This window comes from Tursiops truncatus, chromosome 1 (genome assembly GCF_011762595.2).
Source record: "Tursiops truncatus isolate mTurTru1 chromosome 1, mTurTru1.mat.Y, whole genome shotgun sequence".
Taxonomy (NCBI): domain Eukaryota; kingdom Metazoa; phylum Chordata; class Mammalia; order Artiodactyla; family Delphinidae; genus Tursiops; species Tursiops truncatus.
In genome coordinates, this window is record NC_047034.1 from 147,608,427 (window position 1) to 147,620,206 (window position 11,780).

Genomic DNA, 11,780 nt, shown 5'->3' on the forward strand with positions numbered 1-11,780 from the left:
ACTGTTGTATTTAATTAAAACTTTTTTTTTAATTTTATGAAAAACATTTTATTTATATGAAGAGAACTGAAAAATCAGTCAACCATATCAAAGATTAACTCTAAATTTTAAGAATTACAAAACATAAAATATACACGGTTAATTTCTGGCAATCTGGGCAAAAGCCACTGTATCCTATTACTTTGCTCTTTTGAACACTTTCCTCTCTCTTCTTGCCTCCCCACCTCCTCACTGCCCCATCTGCCCCTCAAGCTCTCCCCTTGGAAGCAGTCCTGTATACTGTCACTCGATTATCTGAGAAATATTACTTATTTCTAAACGGTTCTGTAGGGAGGACCTGAAAGGCATCTAGTGGGAATAATCAGGCCTTCTAACGGCCCTTAAATATGTATTTACATAAAACAGACCATAAATATTCCGACACACGTCGGCATATGACAGGAGCCAAGAAAGCTGCAGCAGACTTTGTCATGGTGCCTCTTCGACACTTCCTTACAGAAAAATGTTTCCCCAGCCTTCCAAATACTCAAAATCAAAAGCACAAATGCTCCCCAGTACAGCCCTGTGAAGGCTGCTACCCCACCCAAGGCAAGGAAAGGAGAAAGAAGCACAAATCCAGGGTTATCACAGGGTAGCAGTCTCCTATTCACTTTGTACCTTTATTTCTCATTTAAGATCAGTCACAAATGCAACTCTAGATAATAATGTGAGTGGACAGTCTACACTCACAGACACGCCTACAGGTCTAACGTTTGTGTAAGAGAAAAAGGAGAACACAAAATACTCATTAAAGAAAGGATATTTTAAACAAATAGAAGGGGAAAGGGCTCCAATTTATACAACACTACAGTTTGAAGTAAAGAAGTTTCCCCACCCTTCTGATCAGAATCTCATTAATTTCAAGGTCAGAATTCCATTTCACTTTGGGAGACAGACTCATTTAATTTTTTTCCACCCAGGCGTATTCCTGTGTGAGGGATCCATCTCCATGGGGGACGGCACCCCTACACAATGCAAACCAGGCAAACGGAAGAGTTATGGCTTTGACACTCAGAGGGGAATGGATATCCACATCTATGAGTGCTGACCTGACTAACAAGCTTCCTCCTGCTCTGGGGGTCTGAGACAGGTTTGGGCTAAAAAATGGAAAAATGGAGACAAGCTGGATTTGTTAGGAGAGAAGAAAGGAATCTTGACCTCCAGGTGTTACTCTGTGGCATGTTAGTTTTAAGAGGATTTCATATTCAACTTGTGTTTGGAGAAAAAAGGAGCAGAATCTGTCACACCCGAACCCAGGACAGTTTTGGCCAGAGGTCAGGTTAGAGCTCGCCTTTATCACTCGCACTTCGACAAATGAAAACTAAACTACACTAAACTAAAACAGACCGATACAACGCCAATCCGTGTTCAGCAAGTATATTCCCAAAGCAGGGTCAGCACACACACACACACACACACACACACACACACACACACACTCACACATCAGCTGTACAGAATGGGAAAAGGTGGAATAGGAGCTAAAGCAAAAGAGAGAGAGAACATGGGCAGTTGTGCTGTCAGATAGCAGCCTTCTCCCTTAAGTGGAGAGGTCTTGGGCTTACAGACGCTGACATAAAAGACACACTCGCAACATATTTCAAAACCAAAGAGCGATGGATTTACAAGGCAGGTTGATTTTATGATGACTTTTATTGAAAAGGTACGCTGGGTTTAGGCAGATGCCTTTTAGCGCAGGAAAGTTAACACAGTGCCTAATTCAAGGAGACAGCCTGAGGAAGCAGTGCCGACAGGGGAGAGAGCTGCAATGTCTCTATTACTCTCCTCGGCATCATAAAGAGAAGAGAAAAAAATGACATTCGTGGTGCTGGTTATAGAGAGGACGGGAGCACAAAAAATAGAGAAGAGGGGAAAGCAAACCTCAGATGTAGTTTTCTTAAGAAAATAAAATGAAGCAAATCTTAGAACAAAGGATCGGGTGGAAAAACACCCTCAGTTCATAAATTCTCACCAGGCTTGAAGAAAACTGCTCTGTGGGGTCTACCCATAGTCCAAAAGCTTCAAAACACAATTATTTTCTGATTATATTAGAGGCGAAGATGGCAGGGTTCAACACTCCTACTCTACAAGTTCCAAGTAAAGGTTTAGCCCTAACTATTAGCGAGTGTAGCTGGAGCCCAGCAAGACACTTGGAGAACATGACAGAGCTGTTCCCTAAGCAGAAATTAATAATAGTTGTGAGCATCAAATATGGAACGGCCACACAGGCCAGCTGTGTCTACTCCTAAAAGGGAGCCCCAGGATAAGCACCCAGAAAACCTGTTAAATCCCAAGAGAAGTCGACTTTCTAGCCTTGCCATTGCAAGGAAAACACAGCTGTTCGAAATGCTTTATGGTGATTGACGACACCTTTGTCCTTCTCTGAAAAATAGCCTGATTTGGAGTAGGGCTGAGAGTTGTGAAAAATACAATCACGTGGAGTCTGCTGGATGTGATACAATGGAAAAACTAAAAAAATAATACCGAGATCAGAGAAACATAATGAGGATAGCAAAGAGAGGAGGGATGGACGGTTTCTTCGAGCCCCCCTCAAATTCCCTAGGAACCTACACTTACTAATGAAATGACATTCACTCCGGTCCATATACAGCACCCCCTCCACGCCAGAGTCCCCAGAGAATAAGCCAATCATGCCCCGGAGGGAAGGGCAGCGCAGGCCAATGTGCCTCTGGCTACCTTCAGAAAAACATTTCCTACAAGAACTATCAATGCTCATTGACAAGAGACAAGTAGATGTCAGCACTCCACAGCTATTGAATGGGAGGGAGTCGGCCCTTCCCATTACTAGGAGCATGAAAAATGCCACCGACCTGTTGAATCCTATTGTAAGGCAGGGCTTACTGGGGTTAGGGGAGGGCTGCACCAGAGTACTTACATCTGTCATTCCGATCCTCTGGGCTAGATGAGGCTTCCCGATCCGAAATGAGGCCAGAGACAGCAAAAATCTTCTTCCCAGTGTCGTCAACCTTAAGTGAACCGGGGGAGCTAGATGGCAGCTGTGTCCCAAAGTCATATTCCTTGCCATCTGCATCTGAGAAGCGCAAGTGGGGAGACTCTGTGTCATGGCAGTTTTTAAGTCGCTTGGCCGGCGTAAAGGCTGACTGATAACTCTCCCGGTCCTCAGTGGAAGCAAAGGGACGGAAGGCCCCCACTCCACTATGATTCAGCATACTGATTGGGGTGCAATCTAGATTTGGGGGGGCGAACTGAGGGTGGAGGTGTAGTAAAGAAGGGGGAAAATCACGATTGGCAAAAGTGCCCGGCACCCCACCTTGCCGATGGTACATAGAGGCAAAGGTGTAGGAGCCATTGGTGAATGGAATATGCACGTCCTTGTCTACCGAGACAGGTACACCGAAGGGTCGTGGCTGCTGACAAGGGATGGAAGCATCACGGCTAGCCTCAGCCGTGGACGCCAGGACCATCAGTGCTGGGGATGCCAGCGGGTTGGGGAGGTAGGATGAGTTCTCCATCTTGAAGGCTGCCCGGTGTAAGTCCATCGGAGTCTCTTTCTATGGCCGACGTCACACAAGAAGCAGTCTTCCCTGGGAGGGAGTGGCACCTGGGATCAGGGCAGGGAATATTACTGGGGAATCATCCCCTTCTAAGACCTGTGGAAACAGCAAAGAGAAAGAAAGAGGGGGGAGGAAGGTCAGGGGGTGGAAAGAAAAGGGAAACCCCAAGTGATCGAAACACCATCCTTCTGGCTTACAGATGCTCGGGCAAGAGACACCACAGGCTTTAGGAGCCAGTGGGCAGCAGCATCAGACCATTTTCATTCAGGAAAATCAATAGACAACTTACTGTGATGTACGCGTAGCTGACTTTGGTCCCTACACGTTCCGGGTGAAATGCGCCTGAGCCCAGCAAAGGAGAAAAAATCATAAAACCTCCAAATACAATATTCCCTGAGCAAATGAGCTTTGGAAGGCCAAGTCACCCAGTAGATTAGGTGGGGGTCTATATTTTAAAGGGCTTGCACCTGCATACACTGCTCATGGCTGGCCTGGTGTTCAAACAGAGACCAGGTTCTACTCATATGACCCCCCGCATCCGCATCCTCTCTTCGTCTTCTCTAACAATGCCCTGAGACTGAAAAAATCCTAAGTCAAGCACATCTAGATCATGAACACCTCCACGTGTTAGTTGGTACAAATCGTACATGTGGATAAATCACACACACTGGCACATACATAAACACACATCTTCATGTATCATCTAAGACTCTTTCCAGAAAGAAGTCCTATGTGAAGAAACAACAGCAGCATTATTTTTGATCCACACCCCTCCCTAATCATATAGGCTTTCTCTTTTCTGAGAAGGAAGAAAACCTTCATCAGTAAAGTGCCTGGCGTCTCTGGCAATATTTAAAAACATAACGGGTGCCTTTGGCATATGTTCTCTGGAAGCGTCTGTCTTCCAGGGGCAGCAAAGAACTGATTGGTAATTTTAGTTACTAAGGCACTCGCTCTTAAGTAGATTTGTAAACTGCCTTGAATTTGCCATTGCCATTTAGAGCAAAATGTTAACAAAATTTCTGACTTACTTTCCTGTGCTTACTGGCCCAGTCAGAGGTGATGTCCACTAAAGACCCCTGGAACAAACTGTAGTTCAGAAAGACTTCTTTCAATTTCCCTTTAAAATTTAGGTTGTACATTTTCATAGCCACTGATTCTGTTTCAAAATTTCTTTTGAGTAGGGGGTGGGAGAAGGGCTGTGTATGACAGTCAGGATAACATAAGATGAATACTAGGACTTACTAGCTTCAGGAATGTACACTAAATAAAAACTTAATGAAACTTAAAGTGTAACCAGAAAGCACCATCTGCTACAAATCATAACCTCTGAATTGAGAGTCATGTCTCAAATAAAATGTACCCCCTCCCTTAAAAAAAAAAAAACCACCTAGATAAAGGAGTATCTCTGATATTCCCTCAAACAGAGTGACCTCAGTTAAGCAGTAGATGAATCCTCCCAGCTTAATGCAGTGCATAGAGAGTATTTCCTTCTCCCATCCTGTAGCAGACATGTCAATGACTGTTATAAATTGGGAAGATGAGTGCACACCATCAGACTGCTTCCTCATTTGGCATCTTTCCTTATAGACATCATTGCTAAATTACCAGATTATGTATCTCACATTAACGGATTTTTCTCTCTCCCAAATTTTAAATAACTTTCCTGTCAAGTTATAGCAGTGCAGGGAATGATCTGCCAAGGACAGCCAGTTAGGCTGACGAGTCTGGGAATCCTGTTCTTGGCTGTTTTCAAGTCAGATTAATGGTCATACAACACGGATGCTCCGAAAGTGGGTCCAGGGCTGTTCCAAGGGTTCTAAGCAGCTCCTCACAACAGAAATAACAAACTACTTGTCAAACAAGCAATGCTATATGAGGCAAGCTAGAGAAAAGGGCAAACATAATACACTAGGGGTGAGGGGAAGGATGTTTTCCCCCCCAAAATAACCATCACCCAGAGGATTCGCTTTTTATTTTTACTTCCTGGATCACCTCATTATCTTAAATGAGTTTAATAAATTAGTAATCTGGCAACAGCACTGGACACTCCAACAGAACACAGTGAATCACTCAAACCTGGTTATTCATTTGAAACTTCATTATACTGAAAAGAAATCAACAATATTTTCCCAGGCCACATCTCTTTTACTCCACTGTGTGGGCGTTGGTCTCTGTGGGGGAAGGGGGAGTGCTTTTTTTCTTTTCCCTTTTCTTTCTTACCCCCTCCTCACATTAACAACTTGTATAGATGAGGCTTCAGCAGACCACAGTCATTATGAAAATCTATAGTTAATACACTCCCAATGTCAAAATGTCATGGGTTTAAACACAGAACCCCAAATAAGAAAACTGACCCTCTTAATTAAAAAAATATGGATTGTAAGATAATCAGCTTGATGGAGCATTTGGGTGACTGTAAAGAACTGGCCAAAGGGAAAGTAAGTAACTGTTACTTTTCTGCCTCTATGCTGATTTTTTTTAATTTAGCACTTCGTGCAAATCCAGATTAAAATAACTCCAGCTATTGATCTGAGCAGTGGAATTGACATTAATTTTAGTTCACTTCTCACTTTGCAAAGGGATCAATAGGAAGTAATAACAGCTGACATCCCCGCTGAAAGGAGGAGAAAGAAGGGCTGAAGACAGAAATCGAAAAGCAACCAAATAAATCATCAGCTACTTTTCCACGGCATCAGACAAACTCCAAACAGATTGCAAAAAGTCTTTGTTGAATTAACTAAACAAGGAGGAGGGATCAATCCACGAAGCTAAATAAATTGTCTGGCAGGCAGTGAGGTTGGACGGAGGGACCAACAAATATTGAGTTTTTAAAATTTCAAATCCTTGACGTGATGGGTTTGGTTCAGGGCTGTATGTGTGGCAGTTTGCTAAATCACACACCCGACCCTGGTTTAAAGTGATTACAAAACGCCAGCTAACTGAATAATTAGTGAGATCACTAATTGCGTGGTTAAACATGCCAGAACCAAGACAAATGAAACGAAGAAGCTGGCGTTTGGAACGTGAACATGTCTGAAACTGGGCTGATGCGCAGCGCTCCCCGCTCTCCGGCGCGAACTAGCCACTTTCCCATTGAAAAACCGAAAGCCAGAGAGAAAGTCTCAGAGAGCGGGCAATCTCCCACCCCAGCCTCTGACCATCCCTGTCCAGGGTCTTTCCTGACCCGCGCCGGGGATCGGTGTAAAAGGAAGAGGAGCTGCGGCTGCTTCTGCTGCCCTGAGCCAAACCCACTTGCAAATGACTGCCACAAAGAAAGCTGCAAAAGCCTCTTTCCCGGAGCCCGAGCTCTGAACGCCCACCAAACTACGACTCTGCTGGTAATTAAAACGCACACACAGCCCCCCTCTGCTTATTACAACAGGTGACATTTTTGTGGTCTCTGAACCGTTTCCAAAAGCCAAGAATTAAAATAATAGAACAAATTAAACGATATTTTTCCTTTGCATAAATAAACTTAAAAAAATTAACAGGCATCTTAAAAAGCAAAGAACAGTGGGAAATGGGGCCAGGGTGGTGGAGGGTTGTGAAGAACTCAGGGAAGATTTTTTTTTTTAAGTTCACAGACTTCTCCGCTTGAAGAGAATTCCCGAACGCCAAATGCCCGGGGGGTATTTGGAAACACCACTCTAACAGAAATATTTTACCACCATATGCACGAGCTCAGGAAGCAGAAGGCTAACACGGTTCCATGGCTGGGGCCAACGCCTGCGATTCACACTTGGCCTGGTATCTGTCCCAAGTTTGGGCCCCGACTCAGGCCCGGCTTGGCCAGCGGGTGGGAAGCCAAGACCACCCGGCCTGTCCGAGAGTGCGGGGCCGCGGGGCTGCCGCTCAGCGAGCGGGTGCACAGTTCAGCCTCTAAGTCTTCAAACCGGGAAAACCCAACTCTTTTAGGGAAAACGGAGGAAGAAGAGGGGAAGGCGAAACCTGCATAAACTTAGGGCCAACGCAGAGCCGAGCCCACCACTCCTCGGCCTGACCTCTCCCTCCAGCTCTCGGTTGCCTTTGCACAAACAATACTTCAGGTCCCAACAACCTCCGCACGAAACATCTGTTTGTAACTTTGGGGAACCGTGGCTCCAGCCAGGCAAGAACCGCTAAGTGCGACGGGCCCTCGTCCGCGGCCGGGTATGACCTGCGGGGCAGGAGCTCGGAGGAGGCTGCCTTCGATCAAAGTCCAAGGACCTCGTGCCCCTGCACAGCCCCGCCCCGCAGGTCACCCGGGTCCTGTCGCCGCGCGCCACTGCTTCGGCTGGCAGCCACCAGGCTCCTGGATTGCGGGGCTCCTGCACGGGCGGGCCGGCGCGGGGGAGCCGGGCCCTCCCGGTTCTCGGACAGCGGGCCTGGATTGCGGGAGGGAGGGCTCTGCCTCTCGCGCCGCGGCCTCTCGCGCCGCGGCCGCTCGGCCGGCGCACACGACGCGACTCGCAGAACAGGTGTGTGGTCCCTGCTCGCTCGGCGCCCGGCCCCGTCTGTCACCGGCGGCGCGCCGCGGCGCCGCCCTGTCCTCGGCCTTCCCCCACTCGTCCCGGAGTACGGCGAGAGAATTGACGCCACTTTCGCCGGGTTTCCGCGAGCCGGTAGGGATCGGCACGGAAGACGCCCTCATAGCTTTTCCTCGACGCTTTTTCTGCCTTTCCCACCTCGGCTCATTTTCCATTTGCGGGAAGAACCCCCGAGACGGGCAGAGGAGGAGGCCGGCACCCCTGACCGCTGTGTTCCCTCCTGCCTGACTCGCCGCTTCCTCCCGGCCGGCCCTTTTTTTATCTTTATTTTTCCTTTCTTTCCCCTTTGCCCCTCAAGCCGAGTCTGGTGCGGAGGTGAGAGGCGAGACGTGGCTGGTGGGCATCGTGGGCAGAGAGTGCCCGAGTCTTCCCTCTGAGCTGCTCCAGGGCGGGAGGCGGCGCGGGCCAGAGATCCCAGACTGCCGGCCCGGCCCGGCCTGGCAGGACTGAGCCCCATACCGAGAGCCCCCGCCCCATACACCCGCCCGGTGCGACGCGCGCCCGGCTCGGGGCCCGGGCTCTGGCCCTCCGCTGGAGCCGCTGCCGGGCTCGAGAGAGCGCGTTCTGATCGGGAAGCGAGAGCTCTCCCCCTGCCTTCGGGTAGCCCGAGTCCCCGCTACTTCTGGGCTCCCGCGCGCCGGGCCGGCCGGGGTCCACCCGGACCTCGAGCTCTTGGAGGGGCTCCTGGAGCGGAGGACAGACCGGGCATCCCCTCGGATGGCCTCACCACCGTGGGCGGCCTCGCCCGGGGGGCCACACGGAAGCTCTCCGCCCAAGTTTGTTGTGCCCTGGAAGAAAAGGCTTTCCCTTACAAAGCACAAAGGCGAAACGCCCAGGCGGAGCCCTGAAAATCCCGGGGTTGGGGAGAGGGGCGACCAGAGGCTCGGGAGCGAGGTGGCGGGCCTGGCTCCGGGCGGAGAAGGTCGCTCCGCCCGGGCTGACGAGCGCGGCTGCGGTGGCCGCAGGACTGCAGCGCCCGGCGTGCTCGCTGAAAAGTTTTGTTCTCAAGTCGAAAGAAGAGAAATTGTTACTCAGTTTAAGGCAGGTCTAAGATAAAAATAAAACTACAAAAAGAGCCCTGCGCCGCTGTCTGTACGGCGGTCCTCCCGACCCGCTCGGTGGAACCGCTGGGAGAGAGAGTCCCGGCCCCGAAAATCCCGGGAGACCTCTCACGGGTCGGGCTGCTCTGAGACCAGGCCCGCGGGCCGAGCGGAGCGGGGAGTTTACCCGCTGCATTTCGAGCGGTCCACCTCTGGGCCAGCACCTGCCTCCTTCCTGCCCGCGGGGGCTTCCCCCACCCCCACCTCCACCTCCTCCACGCCCTTCACCCCCGCCCCCTCCAAGAAAGTAAGCCGAGCCCCCGGAGGCCCCAGGTTTCCAGCCTCTCCCCGGGTACCCCACCGGGCAGGCCGTGTGTTGTGTGGGGGCGGTCGAGGTCCTTTCTCATTCGGATCGCCCCTTCCCCATCCCGCCAGCAGCCTCGGGCTCCCCGCTGAGTACCACCCGGCCCGGGCCCAGCCGGAAATCACCGCGGGATCCACTGGGAAGCCGGGCAAGAGGGCATTCTGGCTTTCGACCCAAACAAAGTGGGAATGTGGCTTATTAAAAGATGGAGAAAAGGAGTCCCGCTCCCTTCCCTCGCCGCCCCTGCCCCCTCACCCTTCCTACTTGTCCAATTCCCGCGTGTGGTCCCTCCCCCTCGCACCCCCCAAATAAAACACATTAAGGAAAACTCAAGAAGGAAAGTTTGACTGAAGCAGCGCATGGAGTGCGCAGGGCACCGATGCCGGGAGGCACCGTCGCGAAGATCTGAGACGCGCCAGTCCAGATCCCAGCCCCTTCCCCTGTCGGGAGGGGGGGGCGGGGAACTGCCTGAATCCCTAGGAAACGAACCCGGAAAGTTAGCCAGGTTCCTGAGCCAGCCGGCTGCCTTCGCACCCACCCCTCTTATGTACGCACACGCATCCACACCCCTTTCTGGTCTCCATACTTGCCGTGGAAATTCCTTGGGAGAAAGGTCGCACTTTTCAGGACACGGAGGGAAGGAGGCGGTGAGTGTGGTGCATGAAAAGTCCCGGGTGCGCAGAGCCGGCGGAGGCAGCGGCGGCGGCGGCGGCGGCAGCGGCAGCAGCAGCAGCAGTAGCAGCAGTAGGCGGCTGGCCCCGGGTTTGTGTTCGCGAGCTGCCTGGGATTGCATGTACAGATCAAGAGACTCGGTTGGTGTAAGAGAAGGAGCAGTGCTGCCTCTCAGCGCTGGCTCTAATCAGTGAATGAGCCTCCACTCTCCCAGGGACTCGGAGACACACACGCGCGCACACACACACGCACATTCACACTCACACACATACAGGCACTCTGAGCACTGAATACATTAGGGCACTAAGGGACTCTGGGAAATGGAGTCCAGAGCCAGGACACTCCTGGAGCACAGACCTGCTGGCCTTGGCGAAAGAGCTCGAAAGTCTTGGGGTTTCGAGACGTTGTGGAAACTGAAGAGAGCTCCTGGTTTTGTTCACATTTACGCCCCTTGAAAGATCTCAGTAGGTGGTTTGCTGTCCTTCCTCTCTTGAACCAAAAGCTACCAAGAGTAAATGGGTATCTTTAATACTGACACCCACTGCAGCCGAATGACTCCCAAATCCTGGCTCCCTCATAAACTCTGCCTTTTTCCCAGAAAAATCTTACCTATCACTTTGCTCCTGGAATGCTTCTCTGGGTCTTTGCCTATAATAATAAAATAATAAATAAATATAAATAAAACTGTTACTTGCAGAGGGGATGGAGAGGGCCTAGTTCAGCATGCATTTTTGAGATAAAAATTGTTATTGGTGTTTATATTTACAGTTATTTCCTTTCAAATAATTTTATGTCATCCTTTAATTCACCACGTACAGAAAGGTAAATAAGGGAAATGGATGGAGAACTAACATTCCCTGAGTGACTTCTAGAAGCTGGGTTATGGGACTAAATGCCTTTACATAATCCCATTTATCCTTAGATCAATTCTGGAGATAATATTAGCACTACTTTATATATAGAAGAGGAAACTGAGGTTGAAAGGGTTTTGTAACTTGCCCATGGGAACACAGTTAACTATTCTAGGGTAGCAGGTATTCCAAACTCTGGAAGGGAAACCCAACCAAAATCTAATCCTGGTTTAAGAAATCCCTCCTTTCTGTGGCTCAATTTCTAAAACCACAGATTTCTCATCTCAATAGAAAAAGGGGGGTGGGGTGGGGTGGGGAGTACATACTGATAATCCCCCCTCCAAAGAACCACGTGGGATTACAAATTGTCTATCTAGAAACATAGAGCCCTCACAGTCTCATTCTTGCTATTATTTCATGGTCCCTTTTCTCTTACGTTTAACATTAAGGTAGCATCTAAATATTATGTGTGTTTAGGTGTACATGTGTTGTATGCATTGTTTGTATTTAAAATTTTTAGTTAGCAACTCTAATAGTTAATTTGATCAACCTAGAGGTCTATGCTTATGACTATTTCTGTCTCTGAAATTCATGAGATCAGGGTTGTTAAGGAACCTCTAAGTCTTTATCTCCACGTTGAGTCATTCATTCACACAGTGGCATTTAATGTATTAGGCACTATTCTTCCTGCTAGATTATTCTTTCCTGCTGGATTGTAAGCTTCATGAAGGCAAGAACCATGTTTGCTT

General features: G+C 49.3%; 1 protein-coding gene across 3 annotated transcripts in view; it reads right to left on the bottom strand.

Moving 5' to 3' along the window:
- The window catches only part of RNF220 (ring finger protein 220), a 223,786-nt gene extending 213,450 nt beyond the window's left edge, over window positions 1–10,336 (bottom strand). The window contains exons 1-2 of one of the 3 annotated variants that reach the window (XM_073790737.1): window positions 10,099–10,336; window positions 2,936–3,671 (exon numbers count right to left, since the gene is read on the bottom strand). In XM_073790737.1, coding sequence (XP_073646838.1) covers window positions 2,936–3,560 — 625 coding nt within the window. In that variant the 5' untranslated portion in view covers window positions 3,561–3,671; window positions 10,099–10,336. Of the gene's footprint in view, window positions 1–2,935; window positions 3,672–10,098 lie in introns of those variants that run through there. The other 2 variants (XM_073790734.1, XM_033867628.2) reach the window with 2 other exon arrangements.
- Window positions 10,337–11,780: the final 1,444 nt, after the last annotated feature.